This window comes from Phoxinus phoxinus, assembly GCF_949152265.1.
Source record: "Phoxinus phoxinus genome assembly, chromosome: 12".
NCBI lineage: Eukaryota > Metazoa > Chordata > Actinopteri > Cypriniformes > Leuciscidae > Phoxinus > Phoxinus phoxinus.
In genome coordinates, this window is record NC_136887.1 from 18,981,868 (window position 1) to 18,998,999 (window position 17,132).

General features: G+C 37.9%; 1 protein-coding gene across 14 annotated transcripts in view; it reads right to left on the reverse strand.

The window, feature by feature from the left end:
- map7d3 (MAP7 domain containing 3) overlaps positions 1–17,132 on the reverse strand; it is a 40,724-nt gene that overhangs the window by 12,779 nt on the left and 10,813 nt on the right. For 5 of the 14 annotated variants that reach the window (XM_079630968.1, XM_079630967.1, XM_079630965.1 and 2 more), the window contains exons 2-9: positions 6,980–7,081; positions 6,334–6,414; positions 5,842–6,005; positions 3,792–3,900; positions 3,271–3,366; positions 2,561–2,662; positions 1,951–2,046; positions 1,179–1,274 (exon numbers count right to left, since the gene is read on the reverse strand). In XM_079630968.1, the coding sequence (XP_079487094.1) occupies positions 1,179–1,274; positions 1,951–2,046; positions 2,561–2,662; positions 3,271–3,366; positions 3,792–3,900; positions 5,842–6,005; positions 6,334–6,414; positions 6,980–7,081 (846 nt within the window). The remainder of the gene's footprint in view (positions 1–1,178; positions 1,275–1,950; positions 2,047–2,560; positions 2,663–3,270; positions 3,367–3,791; positions 3,901–5,841; positions 6,006–6,333; positions 6,415–6,979; positions 7,082–17,132) is intronic. The other 9 variants (XM_079630961.1, XM_079630959.1, XM_079630971.1 and 6 more) reach the window with 5 other exon arrangements.

A 17,132-nucleotide genomic window follows, 5' to 3' on the forward strand; every position in this document is an offset into this window, starting at 1 on the left:
CAAATTCCTTGTATATGTAAACATACCTGGCAATAAAGCTCAGTCTGATTCTAAAAACTTAAGCCTGGTTTCACAGACAGGGCTTAGATTAAGCTAGGATTAGGCCTTACTCCAATTAGGACATTTAAGTAGATTTTATAAACATGTCTTTGGGAAAAAAATAACATTACAGGTCTGCATCTTGAGACAAAACAATGGGCCTGAGTTATTTTAAGATATGTCAGTTCAAGTTGCTTTCAGTTAAAACAGCGCAAACATGCGTTTTAGTCTGGGACTAGCTTAAGCCTTGTTTGTGAAACCGGGGGCTTATGTCTCTTTTAAATGATCCATTAATTTCCTTTTCCCCGTGGCACTGTATTGATTCACTCCAAGTAATGGAGAGGGTTGGAGATGGAGAGGTTGAGGCTGTGAAGCTTTTGATGATGTGGCTAAGTGAGCTCAGAAATGAGGAAGTGCTTTCAGAATAGAGAAGGCTGGTGTCTACCTAAACAAGTATGCACTAATGGGCAAACTCTAAAATGGTCCATCACAACACCATTCAGTAGGTCATTTAGTTTTCAAGAGTGACTATATAACCAGGAGTTTAAAAATGTCCTGCAAACATGATATCTAGAAATAAATACAGCACAAGAAAAAGCCTTCCTGTAAAACCAGTCAACACTCTGCAACAGACACACTCACACACACTGAAAACAGACATGGCACCAGGGGCCAAACTCATTGGTTAGTGTCATATGGGAAGAAAAACAACACAATGTTCACATGAACAAAAACACATTGTATTAACATACACAAAGAGCCCATTCCTGGTGAGTAGGTCAGTTAGCGAGAACTCCCTGAGAGAACGAAGCAACAAAGAGAGGTTAAGCTCAAGGCAGCAGCAAGCACAAACCGATTTATGGACAAAAGAGCATCAACATTTGCGGATTGTTATGTTTCTGGATGCATAATGATTTGACGCACAAGTAGAAGGGCGAATCAAGCAAATAACGCAGCACGTTTATAACCACAAACCAATCCTTTGAACCCCATGCAACCTTTTTAACCCAATGTCATGTTCTGCTGGCTGCAGATCAAACAAGAGCAAGATGGACCATAGAAGCGGAAAAGGTTTGCGCTCATTTATTAGTAAACGGCGAACAGGCACATGTGAAATGTCCCGGTTGGGACTTAAGCACCTGATTCATCTGCTGTGGATATCTCTGGTTTGGTGGCGGGCTGTGTTTTAGCCCCCACTCGAGAGAGGGAAGAGCTTCGCTTCTTCGGGATTGGGCCTACAGACAGAGTGGACAGGGCAGCGTTAGAATCAATCAGGAAGCAGGGCCTCTTCTGTCTCAGTTTTTAAGTGCTATTTGCGGTGAATGAGGAAATGCGTATTTGATGAGGACAATGCAGCTAGATTCTGCTTTATAATTGTGGTTCTATTTACAGTAGGTTTCAGTGATTTAGAGAATAGTGACTGTAAATGTTTAAGAGGTGCATGATTACGAATGTCTGTGCAAGCTCCTTGTCTATGCTGCTAAACTGCTGAGCTAAAGTAAGCAAATACAGACCAACACATTTTTATTTCATTAAGATTAAACAATCCTGAGATTGTTCGCTGGGCTGTGTGCAGAAATATGTTAAAGGGATAGTTCACCCATCATATTATAATCATATTACTCACCGCTTCAAACCCATATGACTTTCTTTCTTCTTTGGAAAACAAAAGAAGAAATTAAAAGAAATTACTGATACTTTCATGATGCTAATGTTCCTTTCTTGAAGCTTGAAAGCTCCAGCCCACATTCATATAATTGATTGGGGCAAAAAAAACATGGTAAATTCTTTCTTTTGTATTTCACAGAAGAAAATAATTAAGGTTGAGCACGACATGAGGGTGGGTAAATAAAGTTAATTTTTATTTCTGTCTAATCCTTTAAAAGAAGAACAGCACTGGTAGTTTGGCACCTGTCTTTTCCACCTGAGTCTGCTTATGAGCTTCTTTACTGGCCTGTGGACCATTGCTAGGCAACCGGTTCAAAGATGAACTTCTCCGCTTCGCACCTGAGGGACAAAAAAGAGCTCAGCTCCAGAATCGAGAACATGGGTTTCACTCAGGAGGGACTGAAGACAGACTTCAAAGATAAAACACACACATCCACACAAATCTAAAATCAACACAAAAGTTGGCACCACACTAAAATGTAGTGGAAGGAAATGAAAAGGTGACTCCAACACAAACAGTGTCTGTTGTGAAACCGCCTGAGTCATGGCTAGCTGCTCCTGTTAGAGGAAAAGGAAACTGTGGGGAGAAACAGCATGTCTGCAAGAATCATAAGCTGCCGAGATGGCAAAAACACTTATGGCCCATTCAAACAAACACAATGCTGTAAATTTGCATTTAAATAACATAATAAAATGAAAATCACCAAGTGAACCACAGGGAGAGGCACCTGTGTGAGACATGACTTGTCATTAAATCTGCTTAGTACACATGACCAGCATTAACGAGTATGTACTCATGCTCATGTATCAAAAGGATAAGGAAAAGGCAGGAGAGGGCAGGGAGGACACTTACTTTTATCAGGAGAATTAATGAGGGTGGCAGAGGATGAGGAGAGACGCTTGCTGATGACTGAGTCAGTCTGTTTCAGGTTCGTAGTAGAGGAAGAGCGCTTATCTACAGGGGAGGGTAATTACGCACACAGACAGAGACAGACAGGGAGTGGAATTAGTGTTACAGGGGTTTGCACGTGCTAAGCTTTTGTTAATTACTCTAATACAAAGCTGGTTCATCTACATTTTAAGGATGGGGTAACACCTGGACAGACAAAATTAGAGTAAGCTAATTTAAGAATAGCTATACCTGAAGTCATGTCTGTAACATGCACATACATAACATTTTATAATATATATATATATATATAAATAATGGGATAAATTAGAAGTATTGTGCAAAATTTGTAACTGCAGCGAACCTTAAAAGGCAGGCATGACACAATGTTAGTAAACATTCAAACAGTCATTACATCTGGATAAAAGGGGGAAATCAGATAAAACTTAAAGCAACATGCATCCCCGGAACCAAGGTAGGTGCTTTGGAGAGAACACTCTTTGTTACAATCCCTGGTAAGTGAAGAAAATATTTTATTATAAAAAAAACTGAGTGAGTGAATGAAAAAACACAAAAGTACAGCCCCAGTCAGATTAGTGCACGAATGAGCAAAGACGATGAGCGGGCAAGTTTGTGTCAAGTCACGCCATGGGCAGGCAAACAGTATAAACCACCTTGTGACGTCTGATTCCTGGGTGGCTTGGAGGCTGGAGAAGCAGGGGAGATTACTATAGCAATCAGGGAGGAGCTGGAGCCACTGTCACTCTGTCCTGTGGGAGGGGCAGGGACAGACAGGTCGCTATTGGAAACGGACTCTCTCTCCATGGAGAGAGTGAGAGAAGTGGAAAAACGCAGCTGACAACATGAGATTTCCATCCCCAAGTAGTGTTGCGCAAAATCACTGATGAACAAACTAACATGACTTGTAAAAGGTGAAGTGTGTAATTTGACCAATGACATATGTACGTTTGAGGCATTATTTTAGCAAATTTGATGTAGCTAGTGATGCAAAAATGTCACACTTTACCTTAAACATCAATTCAGAGCAATAAAGATTGTCAAAAGATGATTTTTCATAGATTTATAAGTCAGAAGCCACTTGGGCAGACTGTGGGGGAATCAGTGAACAAAGGCTGTTGAATGTATTATCACGTATTACTTCTGATGTTTTGGCATTTAGGAAAAGCACTCGTACCATTTTTGTTGTCAGAGTCTGAAAGTCCACCCCAGGACCATCTCTTCTGTCTCTGTTCTACTCGCTGGCTGCGCTCCAGGGTACGTCTCATCACAGCCTCATAGTGTTCCTACACACACACACTTTGTTAGACAAATGGAGCCATGATACGTCCTCGGAGCTGTGCAGCAGTGGACCATGTCAAAGGTGTGGGTGTTAATGCTAAAACAAAGTCCATGATTCCAGGCTCTTTTGCATGTCAGGTACTGAATAGTGCACACGGCTCCTGCTGTGTGACTGCAAGACTAACAAAATCACCTGTTTCATTTCATCCATTTAAGAGTGTTAATGATGCCATCACACCCAAAAATAACAAGCAGGGCATTAAAATCATTGACATCTTAAGGGTGTCCTTTATAATTAGGCTGGTTTGGGTTCAGACTTGGCATTTAGCATGGCTTTAAAATATTACACTCCGTGTATAGGATTATACAGCCTTTAGGAAAAGCCTCTTTGGCATTTTAACATTGCAGTAGGAGGTTCATGTATTCAAAAGTAAACAGTAAAATAGTAATATTGTGGAATATTGTTACAATTTAAAATACATTTCTATTTGAATATATTTGAAAGTTAAATGTATTTCTGTGATGGCAAAGCTGAATGTTCAGGATCATTACTCCAGTTTTCAGAGTCACATGATCCTTCAGAATTCTTCAGTTATTTTGATTTCTTATGCATCTTGTGTGATTATTTTAATTCCTTTTCTATGTAAAGCACTTTGCATTACCATTGTGTAGGAAATGTGCTATTTAAATAAACGTAGAAGGTCTTACGGGTTTGGAACGACACGAGGGTAAGTAAATGATGACAGAATATTTTTTGGGTGAACTATCCCTTAAAATGCATTAAAATGTAAATAGACATGAAACCACAGCAAGTTTGGATGCATGAACAACCCTCAAGCGTATGCGTCCCTCCCTGGAACATAAACAGCCTATCATACGCCTTGTCACTAGTAGCACTACAAGGCACTGAATATGCTACAAGTAAACAACATCCAATAATTTAACAAGTTGCATTGCTGTGGGGTTCGGTTGCGAAAATCGCCATGGGACATTAGAACACAAATGCAGAAATAAGGTGTCGCACCTTCGCGATGAAGATTATTATTTTAAAAAAGGACATGGATTAATCAAACTTTTACCTTTTCATTTGAGAAAAACTACTGTCAAATACATGCTGAAACTGAAAGATTTTCACAACAAAACGTCAAAATAAAAGTCTAGTTTAACTTGAAGAAATTATGAAATATATTACTTTTGTATACTAAAATGTAATTATTTAAGCATTGATAGTAATATAATGCTTTTTAAAATATACAAAGATATGTTTCACTCATGATTTAATGCATACAGTTCTGTTGTGCAGCATCTTATTTGATAAAAAATAAAAATGCAATGTTTAGTTGTACATTTATTATTATATTTTCATTTGATTTCATTTGAAAAGATTGATTATATTGTTAAAGTTCTATTTATTAATTTAATTACACACCCTTTTTGATGATTAGATCATAAAACTTTATGGAATCCAGAAAAAACTAAACAGAATTTAGGGGAAAATAACATGGATTTCAAGGGGGTCTAAATTAAAAGGTAGCTTACTCTGGAAAATAAATATTGACACCGACTGAAATGGAAAAAAATAAGTGTGTGTATTTGACCGCATCAAGCCCAATAATGCGGTCAAAAGATCTCAGTTCAGTACTCACGCTATATGAGCAGAAGTTTCATGTGGACGCATCTCTAAGACAGCGCTCAGAAACACTCTCTCAGACAGCGTGCACATACAAAATGAGTTCTCTTTCCTTATTTAGCTTCTATGGTTTAAAATCATTCGTTTTTAAACTATAATGCAGTTATTTGCCAGAGACAATAGTTCAAAATCTCTACTGGTTGACAAATGTCTACCAGTTTATCGTGTCTACCGGTATATCGCCCACCCCTACTGAATAAAATTATTCAATCCTTTAAAAAAAACACAAAACATGGGTAACAAACATACAGTTTACCTTTTCTTCCTCTAATTTCTGTTTTCTTTTCTCCTCCACTGCAGCTCTCCTTTGTTCCTCCTTCCTGCGCTGCTCTTCAAACTTCTTCTGTCTCTCCTCCATCTGACGCTCTACCTGCAGCCGGGTCTTGCGCTCTCGCTCCAGGAGCTGAGTCTCACGGGCCGCTGAATGGGCCACACAGGGTGTGTTAACATGATTTGTTAAAATGTAAGAGAGTTAATTATGTCTAACTATGCGCAGGGTTTGGCAAACTTGTTGACATGAAGGGCCTTTTTTATTTTTAATCACTGTGCATCACCATGCAAAATAAATGTAGTACATACTGTGTTTTTCTTTGGATGCTTCCACCTCACCATGAATAAATTATGCAAATGACCATCTCACTGTTTGTAAACACAGTGTTTCATATAGTTGTTGTGTTATGTATGCCAATGGTGGCATGCACGTCTAAGGTTGCCAACACCTGTTGTGTGAAATATTTTGCTTTGTCACCATGTTGCTTTTCCTGCTCTTCTCTCCTTTCTTTGGCCACTCGAAGTTTGTCATCTATCCTCAGAGCTGCCCCATCAATGACTGAAAAAACATAACAGAACACAACGTCACACAACTAGTGTATCAAGTGAAATCTGAACACTTCCTGGGCCATGAAAAGCTCTCGGCAGATTGCACTAGTATCCGTTGCGCAGATAAACCACTGGCATGGTCTTACATGAGGCTCAGGTTACAGATTCAGCTATGAGCTCACCACACCTGATATAGTATTGACACAGAGACATGGGCGTGTGTGAGGACATGCTACAGTGGTGTAATGGCCTTAAGTGTAGACTCATGTGACAACACATTGAAGTCACAAAGCAAGAGTGCGAAAAAAATAAAAATAAATCTCTTACACGAATAAAGATTGTTTCAGTGGAAACCTTTTTTTCCACCCAAAATGTCTTTTTTGCTACAAAACTTGTGTATGCAAGAAAGACAGAAAAATAATATGCTATACGCTATAAATTCAAGTGAATAAATTTGTGAAAGTAAATACTAAGTAATACTTAGGCTTTCAGTGTCATCAGAACAAGTAATATTCTGGGTCTGCAGAAAACAAACCCTGCAGTGACAGACAGAGATCTGAGATCATGTTTGTTACCTGGCTTGGTCTGGCTCTTCGTTGTGATGGCTGGAGCTGCTGGCGTTGGGCTGTTCCCTGCCTGACTGCGCCGTTCCTCTGCTTGTGCCTGCGCAGCTGCAGCTGGAAATGCAATGAGACAAATTGTATTTTAAATCTACTAGGTAGCACTACTAGGGCTGCATGATTTTTGAAAAAAAAAAAAAAAACATTTGTTAAAAAGGGATTGTGGTGTGAAATGTGATTTAAAAAGAATCCAGGTTTGCTGTACTTGTTTGTTGAGCTGCACAATTTGCCCAAAATTGTATACAAGGTTATATAACAATATGGCTGGCTACTATATAATAATAAGGAATATTACTATTGTATTAACTGTAAAATAATAAAATAGAATATTTCAAAAAAAATAAAATAATTTAATTTTTTCAACACAACTGTAAAATTACAATAATATTTATAGCTGTCTGAATTTCTTCATTATATAAATCATGAGCCATCAAACTTTTATTCGACAAAAACCACAGGAAGCCCTTAAATGTTCTCTTTTGTTGATAAGCGCTTCTCATTACCAATATGGAAAGATGGCTCCCTCAGCCCAAAGTCTATGGCAATGTGGTTTCATTTTAAATAGACTTGCCAAAGGAATTTTTGATTCTGTGAGAATTATTTTAAATTCCACCAGATGGCTTGAGATGTTATGTTATTGTGCAATCAGGCATATTGTACAGTCAGGTATACAATGTTTGAGTCAAAGTAACAGAAAATACTACTGTCTGCTTAACACAAAACACCTTTTAAATGCTCTTCAGCAGTCTTGCAGCAGGCAGTAGAGGAGGAAGGATATGACAAGATATGATAGGATAAGGGGAGGATAGGATAAGGAGGATATGGAAAAATGATCAAGTCTGTGCCTTTGTAACAGTTCTCTCCCTTCACAGAGTGTCAGAGAGAGAGAAAAAGAGGGTGTTTGTTAAGCTGGCAGTGAAGAAGCATGTGATGTCTGTATGGGGAAAATCAAGATGCTGCTGATAGACTGTCAGCCGAAGAAAGGGCACCATTGCGCACATTTCACTGACTGAGAATAGGCCATCTCTGGAGTTCTAAATTCTGCTTGAGCCCGCCGGTTTATGCTTATTATCAGGAATGTGTTTTGATTTGTTGTTGATCATGATGTCCGCTGTGCATAAAAAGTAGTTGACCAAGCATTTTTTTAACTATTCTGACTAATGCTGCGTTTCCACCGAAATTACACGGAACAATTTGTCCCAGGAACTTTTTTTGCCCCAGACCGGTTGCTTTCTGCGTTTACACCGCGGTCTAAAGTACCGGGAAGATTATAAACTGCGCACGACTGCTCCTCCTAGTCTGCGACAGACAGTAATAAGTTTTGAACGCCACATTTATAATAAGTATGGAGGAGATTCAAACTGTGCTGCAGTCGTTTGTGATGTATTTGTTTACTAACGAGGTAATTAACAAAATGGCAGAAAAGAGACGAGCACTGATACTAAAGTGTGTTCATAAAGCTCGTAATGCTATAAAATTAGACGATGCGGACATTGACTGTCCGGCTGAGATGGCTGGGACGAACGCGCAGAAAAGTTCCTGTTACACTATAGGCCTAAAGCCTGAACCTCGTCGTCGGTCCAGCTGTGTGTTTTTGTTTTTTTTTATTCCATATTTGCAGACGCCAGACAGACAGACAACTCTTACTGCATGAAGAACCACAATAATTTTTAAAAATGGCGGTTAAAATAGAATGTTGCGTGGAGTCATCCAATCAAAATGCGGCGTAAACACAACCAATCAGCATGTTCAGCGCACAAGTCCCACCCCCGAAAGTTCCTGAACTTTGAAAAAGTACTACCTCGCCAGCAGGGACTATCGGAGGGGGAAATATTTACCCGGAACTTCATTTAGACCCTGGTTCCTGCGGTGTAAACACACCGAGTACCACCCCAAAGTTCCTAGTTCCCGGGGAAAGTTCTCGCGGTGGAAACGCGGCTTAACTTAAAAGTATCTGAATGGCCACTGCGTTCACGCTCAACAGATCTGTAATAGGCTACAAAGCTCAACGCTGCAAAAACACGTAAATAGAAACCTTTGATGCTCTTCACAGAGCACTAACACAAACACTCACAGGAGCGTTTTAAAGCAGCGGACTATCAGCGAATACCGGTACTGGTTTTATTTAAGGATTTATTATGAATATAATCACACCGTCATATGCATATAAAAGGGCAAAAACCTGTGGCAGGTCAAGCTTGGCCTAATGAGCACTGCAGTATTGTGAATATCCAGGGGCGGCCAGGAAGGATATGATAAGATAATATATCAATAATATGACAGGGGAAACACTGCGGTATTTAGATCATGGAAATTAAATATACGAAATAAAAAAACTTGAATAAATACTGAATAAACATTTTTAAAAAAGAAAAAAAAAACAGCAAAGTAACAAGTAGCAGGGGAACTTATGGAGATTTTCCATTTACATATTTTTGCATTATTCTTTTCTCTGTAAAATAAGGGTGCACACTGACACTACTAGGGGTGTGCCGGTTTCAGAATTGGTGATGACGGTTATGATGTGAGTCAAATGTGACGGTTCGTAACATAACCGTCGGGGTTTTTTTTTAATCCTTAAAAAAAAAAAAAGCAATGAACATGCTTTGTTTTAAATAAATCACACACACTAAACAAATCCTTTTAAAAACGTAGGCTGCTTAAATTATATAAGAGCTGCATAAAAATGAATGAGTAGGCCTAAATTACAAATGATAAAATCTACATACCTTTATCAAAGAAAAAAAAAAGTCGAACAACGATTGTTGTGATAATACCTTAATTAAACTAACTAAATACAGGAAACAAAAAAAGTGCAATGACATTTTAAATTCCTAATCTTTTTCGACTTCAAAGTTCCGTGACAGGAACATCAACATGTTCACTTTACTCGGTTTTAGTGACGATCTGACAGGGGTAGCTATGTTACCCGCAGTGCTAAAAACTCGCTCTGATGCTGTGCTTGTAGCACAAATACACATGTATTTACGTGCCAATTTTGCTAAGAGCGGATAGCGTGTCTCCCCACCATGCTAGTGGATTAGCCGTAGAGTCAATTGGTTCTTCTTGGAGATAGCGGGTTAACTCCGTGTCAGCGCGCGCTCTGATCGGTAAAGGGGCAGATATTTCAGACCTCCGTTTATTAGGGAGATCTCCAAGATTTCTCAAAGCCGCACCCGTCTAGAAAGGATGTAGCAAAGATATTTAATGCTAATGCATGAGGCATAGGCATAGTTTCATTCATTTACAATGAGATGCGCTCTAGTTCACAACGCAATGCAAGTGAACGCGGCGCGCCGGCTCCTCCATGTCACGGTTATTATATTGTCTGCTATATTATTAAATACATGCAATTGGTTGATGAAACATTTATTAAAATTACGGTACAATTTGTACAAAACGAAATTCGCTTTAAGGAAAGGCTTACAAAGCAAAATGTATATGAAGTGGTAAAAATCATTTCTGACGATTTACAAAACAAAACTTCATTAAGTGGTAAAAACCATGTCTCCCGATGTATTGCGCATATTATGATCCTATCTAAAAATTTAATTTTTTTTAATTTTTTTTTTATGTTTGTAAAAAATATTTTAATAACACGGTTTTGGCGGTTATAGAGTTCTAATGACGGTGTTTAACTATAACCGCCGGTCTCACGGTTATATACTAACCGTCACACCCCTAGACACTACTACTGAAAACACTAACCCTGTTTAGCAGTCAGATGTCCATATGAACAAAGACACAGATGCCTCAACACGACATATCTGCTGCTAAATCTATTTTAGTGTGCACCATTTTGCGCTGTGACATTTATATTTGCTCCGGAACAGTGAATTTCGGCTTCGAAATCGAGTGCATTTGGACTTATTCTTTCAAATTCACTGTAGTTGTCAGGAAAACATTATAACGCCTCAAATGACGCCATTTTCCCACCTGTTGATGACCACTCTTTGTATGAAGGAACTGCCCGCGCCCCGCTTTCACCTTCGACACGGAGAACAGACAAGATGACTGGCAAAATGTTGGTGACATTCATTATTATGTTAACATAATAGGCAATATATTGCGTCTCCAAAAATGACTGTGGTCATGTACATTGTGCGATAAGTCGAAATATTGATTATTGTGACAGGCCTAATGATTAGACAGATATCGTGAAGTATCACTATAGGATTGCCTAGCAATATATTAACTATCGCAGAATTGTTCTATTGTGAAATTATCAGTATCGTGAGTCGTGTATCGTATCGTGAGGTACCCTGTGATTTTTCCACCCCTAGCCTATTTCCAGATGGTGCAATTCTCTTCGGCCTATTAAACAAATAAACCAGTTTTATAAAGTTGTTTAAAAATAAAAAGCAGTTTTAAAGTTATTTATGGTGAGTTGATAAACTCCATTGTCATTTATTTCTGTTCTCCATTTGAAAACATTAAATTTTGTAAATTTATTTTGTCTGTTGTTAATATTAATGCTGTTGTCATAGTCTAAATAAAAAGATGCAACTGGGATTATTAAGCTATACTAAAGTATTAATGTTTTTTTTTATTCAGACAGTTTAGAATGTTTTATGCTTTTTAATTTGTAAAAAAATATTTTTACATGCTATATTCGTTAATTAATTTTTTTTGCACTTTCTCTGACTATTAATGTAGAAGTGAGTTTTGTTTTATATGCAATAATGCAAGTAGGGAGTGATATTACAGAAATTATTATTATTATTTTTTTTTATAAAACCGTTTGTTCAGTTCTGTGCTGTTGTTATAATTGTCAAAAACAGAAATAAAACAATAAATAAATATTGGTTCTATATATTAGTTATCTAGCACAAACATGCAAATAATAAATAATTGTAATCGGTATTGGTTAAAAATCAATATCGGTTGATCTCTAGTTTGCACACATCACTTAGGCTATTTTAAGTGAAACGCTCACTCTGTCGACCCCTGGGTTATGATAATAGCCCACCAAGCTTATTTATATAGCAAAATAACATTAATAATAATAATAAAAATGACGATAATATCGTAAATAAATTGTTTTACCGCCACTGCCCTAAACGTAAGTGCCTGCCTCAGATTGTTTGAATCCTCCTCTACATGAATCGCATAGCAACTGTTGCTGAGTGACACTCATGCTAAGTTGGGAACAGACGGTGCAGTCATCAGATGTAGGACAAAACCTGCATCTCTGGGCCGTATTGCTACAACACAACAATCTGAGAATCAATTAGCTACATTTGCACAGGCAATAAAAGAAAATGACTCGTGTAGAGATCAACTCACATTGCCTTTGTCCGATAACTGACATGCAAAATGATGTTATATTTAATAATATTTTTTTCATATAGTTATATTTAATGATGACTGTTATTTTACAAAAATCATGACCTCTGGTAGATGGAAAGATTGACTAGTTATTTTTTTACTGTTTACTTTAATATTTAAGACAAGTGTGTTAACAATATTATAATAAAAATCATCTCAATTTTAGTTTTTTCAATTATTACAATTATGACACAATTGGCTAGTTGTTCAGACAGCCAACCAACAAGCCAATATGAAAAAGTGGAGTTTTGCACATCCCTAGATTGAAATAGATTGAGCTTCAACACTGCATATAGTGCCATCCAAAATAACAGTAGAAAGAGCAGGCTGGGAAATTCCCGCTGAAGTGAAAGTACCATGATACACCTGCACTAAATGCTTTATTAAAGTAGCTACATGCTTATATTTTAAGCAAGCTGCTCTGAAATCAAATTAAGTAGTTATTTTTTGCTCTTTTCACAGTCTTAATGTCTCATCTGAAGCTCAGGACGACCTACAAGGAGGAGGGATGCATCTGTAGAGCACTCAGGCCATAGTCCGTCAGACTCATTGAATATGCAAATGCCATCTGAGTCATACTCTGAACCTCACACTGTGGGCTTTGCGACACGCGGCATGCAAATGAACACCGGCCCAACAATGGACAAACACAATGGAGAACATTATCTAGGTCTTGCACATACATTCATGATGTAAAGACAATGCAGGCAAGCCCAAGCTGACCTCAAACGGTTCCTTAGAGCAACTCCAATTAGTCTGCGTGTTCTTTATGGGCCACTAAACAATAGGCTAAAAACATTAGACAAACGTACATATGTGGATAGCTAACAGCTGCTGCTAAGACTTTATTTTTACCTTACAGAGGAAATTAGACTGATATCATTGAGCACACAACAAACAGTTGCTTTGGTGGCTGAATACATGCTTACATGATTTGTTTGCATATCCTGAAAACACACAGCATGGCCAAAAAGGATTTTTTTTTTTTTTAGCAGACCCTTTTTAAAATACTATATACATAAGTCAAAGGTGTTATTTAAGCATGCAAATACAACAAGCATTTGGTCTTAATCTGTACCAGAATGAACCGCAATGCATTGATGTGATTAAGATCCTCAATTATCTAGTGTCAAAACACAGTTGTCACATCAACGATCAGATCCTGCACTATTGCCTTATATCACTGCCACAGACACAACCAAAAGCAAATCGGCTTTGTTCTCAATATTTAAACAACTGTGATTGCTGATCATTGAGCTATTTTATATTTTGAGCGAAAACACACTAAAAACAGACACGGGTTGCATCATCCCTTCTGACAACAGCTGCCCCGTTTAAACAGTCAGATGACTAGATGGGCTGTTCAACAAACCTTCCTTCACTCAGTCTGACAGAACACAAAGAACGGTTATAATAGCAACACTATGCTCTCTATGTCCTGCCATGCACATCCAAGGAGATCCAGCAGTCAGGGAGAGTCAGCGCTCAGTGGGTCAGTGGGGTCCTGTTACCGCTCGCTGTTTGCCTCACTCTTTTTTCTTTTTGCTGCAGTAGCAGCCTGTTATTGGGACAACAGGAAGTGCTCTAGGGCAGATGCCTGGGGAGGAACGTGCCTGCACTTTTCAATTATTCAGGCCTGACCAGAAGGCACAGCTGTGATTTTACATACACATGTTTAAAGGGCACCTATTATGACATTTAAAATGTTCCTAATGTTGTTGTGGGAGTCCCCAACAACAGTTTTACATGAATGCAATGACAAAAAACACTTTTGTTTTCGTATAATATGCATTTATTTTTACCTGATTTGCTCACCGACTCCCAAATGAATCGTTCAACGACTCGTTTTTCAAACCCCTCCTTTGCGCGACGCTAATCTGCGGTGATTGGTCAGATGACCCAGCAGTGTTTACCGAGATAATACTTATTTTTAACACGGAGTACAATGATGCTTTTATCAATTAAATTGTATTATAATAATGATTATAGTCCACTGCTTTATAGTTTGTAGTAAAAAACGAAAAATAAGATAAAGAATGTAATGTTATGTTAGCGAGCATAGCCCAGAGTTCATATTGTAAAAGCACAATCAGTCTTTGTTTGAATTAGCCCGATGCATAAACATAACGTTTTTACAAAAAAAAAAAATGCAGTTACGTTACTACGAGGTATTATTCTATTCTTTAAGACAACTCCGAAAACAACGACAAACACTTCACATATCTCAATACAATTGTCATTGAAGACCTAGAAGCTAAACGGTGCTTACACAACAAACAAAATTATTATTAAGCATGCTACATAAAACATAAAAGCAACAATTATTAATAACACTTACAGGTTGTGATATGGAGGAGGAAGCTGATGCAAATACACTTGGAACTGAACCTTCCTTCAATATCAGCGGCTCGCGAATCCCAGTTTGATTGCATTTAAAAAGCAATCGTCTTCAAAATGACGCGAACAAAGCACAAGGCTCGGACTATACTTCTGTGGTATAGTTATATGAATTGTAGCCACTTAGTCTTCAAATGCTCCTCCTTGGGCAGATGAAAAAAGTTTGCTTTTGACTCGCACTTCAGAACACAGCGTCTCGTCGCCATGATATTTTCCCTGGGCTTGGAAGAACTCAATAAGTGGGCGTATCGTATTCAAATAACTTGACAAGTTGACGTCATCTAGTCAAAGAAAAAGCTTCGGTCTTCTAACGATTCATAAAAATGACTCCGAGTCGACTCTCACTTTTGAAAGACAATAACTTTATATACGGTGCACTTTCATATTTCAAACTTTGCAGGATGTTTTTGTTCACCTAGATCTATGTTACACACTACATGAAAGGTAAATTTCAAAATTCCATAATAGGTGCCCTTTAAACAAACACATACCAGCATTGTACAAAAATACATATCAAAATTAACTAGTTGGTGAGTTGCCTGAAAGATTAGTAAACTAATTGATCTTAAAGGATTAGTTCACTTTTAAAATGAAAATTATGTCATCATATAATCACCCTTAAGTTGTTTCAAACCTGTATGAAGATATTTAGAAGAATGTCAGTCACCAGACAGTTTCTGGTTCCCATTGACTTCCATAGTAGGAAAAAAAAATACTATGGAAGTCAATGGGAACCAGAAACTGTCTGGTTACTGACATTCTTCTAAATATCTTCCTTTGTGTTCAGCAGAGGAAAGAAATTCATACAGGTTTGAAACAACTTAAGGGTGAGTATATGATGACATAATTTTCATTTTAAAAGTGAACTAATCCTTTAGGTAAGCCATTTGTAATATGTTGGTTTCAGGTTCACCTGAACCGACATTTAACACGTTCTGGCATTCTGGTGAAAAACAGAACAATGAAGCATAACAAATTAAAATGCATGGGTCGTAAAACATGTTTTTTTTTTAAAAGCACAGAGCTCATGGCGGAATGTTTAAAAAGCAGCACAAGTGCCTTTAATATATAAACGGGGTTCTTAACTCTGGCCCTCAATGTCCACTTTCCAGCAGAGTTTAGCTCCAAACCTATTTGAACAATCAAACACACCTCTGAACAAGCTAATCACGGTCTTCAGGCCTAGAAGGCTGCATTTACCTCCACTAGTTTGCGTTCTTCACGTACGGACAACAATGTTGTCAAAATGATCCCCGTCCATATGGATCTGCGAAAACGATCAAACTCTGTATTATGCATGCATTCCAGGCTAGTAGTTGGCAATGTCACTTTGTAAAGAAAAACTACACGCCAATAGAATGAACACATACTACCCATGACTCACCGTTTTCACAAATTCGTAGTTTCGCAGATTACAGACGATAACGGTATCGTTTAAAAAAAAAAAAGCACTTTGAATCCCGTTTTGAAAAGTTTGTATTTCAGGCCCTCAAAATGCTGTTGCCGTGCAAATGAATGGCCAAAACACATAAAAACTGTTGTTTTTTTGGGGTTGAAAACAGTGTCGTGTAAACGACCCCTTAGACATATGTGGAGAATGGTCTTGAGTGCTAATGAGCGTCCCCTGCGCTCCACACCGGCCTCGAGTCTCTCACAGAGGATCTCCAGAAGGATAAAAGGAGGAGCAATGACAGTGAAGGACGAGAGAGGACCAGTACTGAGACTTTATGTTGCGTTTTATTTATGTTTGTGCGGCAGTGTGAGGGGCTGCCACTTTTTGTGCTGGTTTATTTTGATATTAAAGTTTCGTTGAGCTTTAACTTTGTTACATTGGTGCCGAAACCTGGGAGGAAGGAAGTGTAAAGTCCCAGGCCTTCTACCAACCCAAAAAATATTAAAGCACTGTTTTCAAGGTTACATGGGTCAAAAACAACGAAAAAAAAAAAAAACTGTGTGTATTTTGACAGGGTAAGTAAAAATCTGAACTGGTCTTACTGGGCCAATAGAAAAAGATTGAGCCCTGATATATTGAAGAGCACAGGCTAAATGTGAGGTTTATTACAATGGGTTTATGTGAAGATTGTTTTTTAAGTTCACTTAAATTAAAAGTTGTTAAAGCCTAATAGCCTAGTTAAAGCCTAATAAATGTTAACATTGATAGCTTTTCAAACTGTAATGCTGAATGCCTATAATTAATGGCTAAAACTGAGGGAAAAAATCTATTTCATGGAGACATCAGTAGCAGTATTGGTAATGGTGATACTGGCCTTCTTTCATAAAAAGATGCCATTAAACAAATGATCAAATATAATGCATTTATGTTGTTTCACATTAATTTGAAGATTCAATGTGAAATTATTACAATATAGCCTAAAAATATATT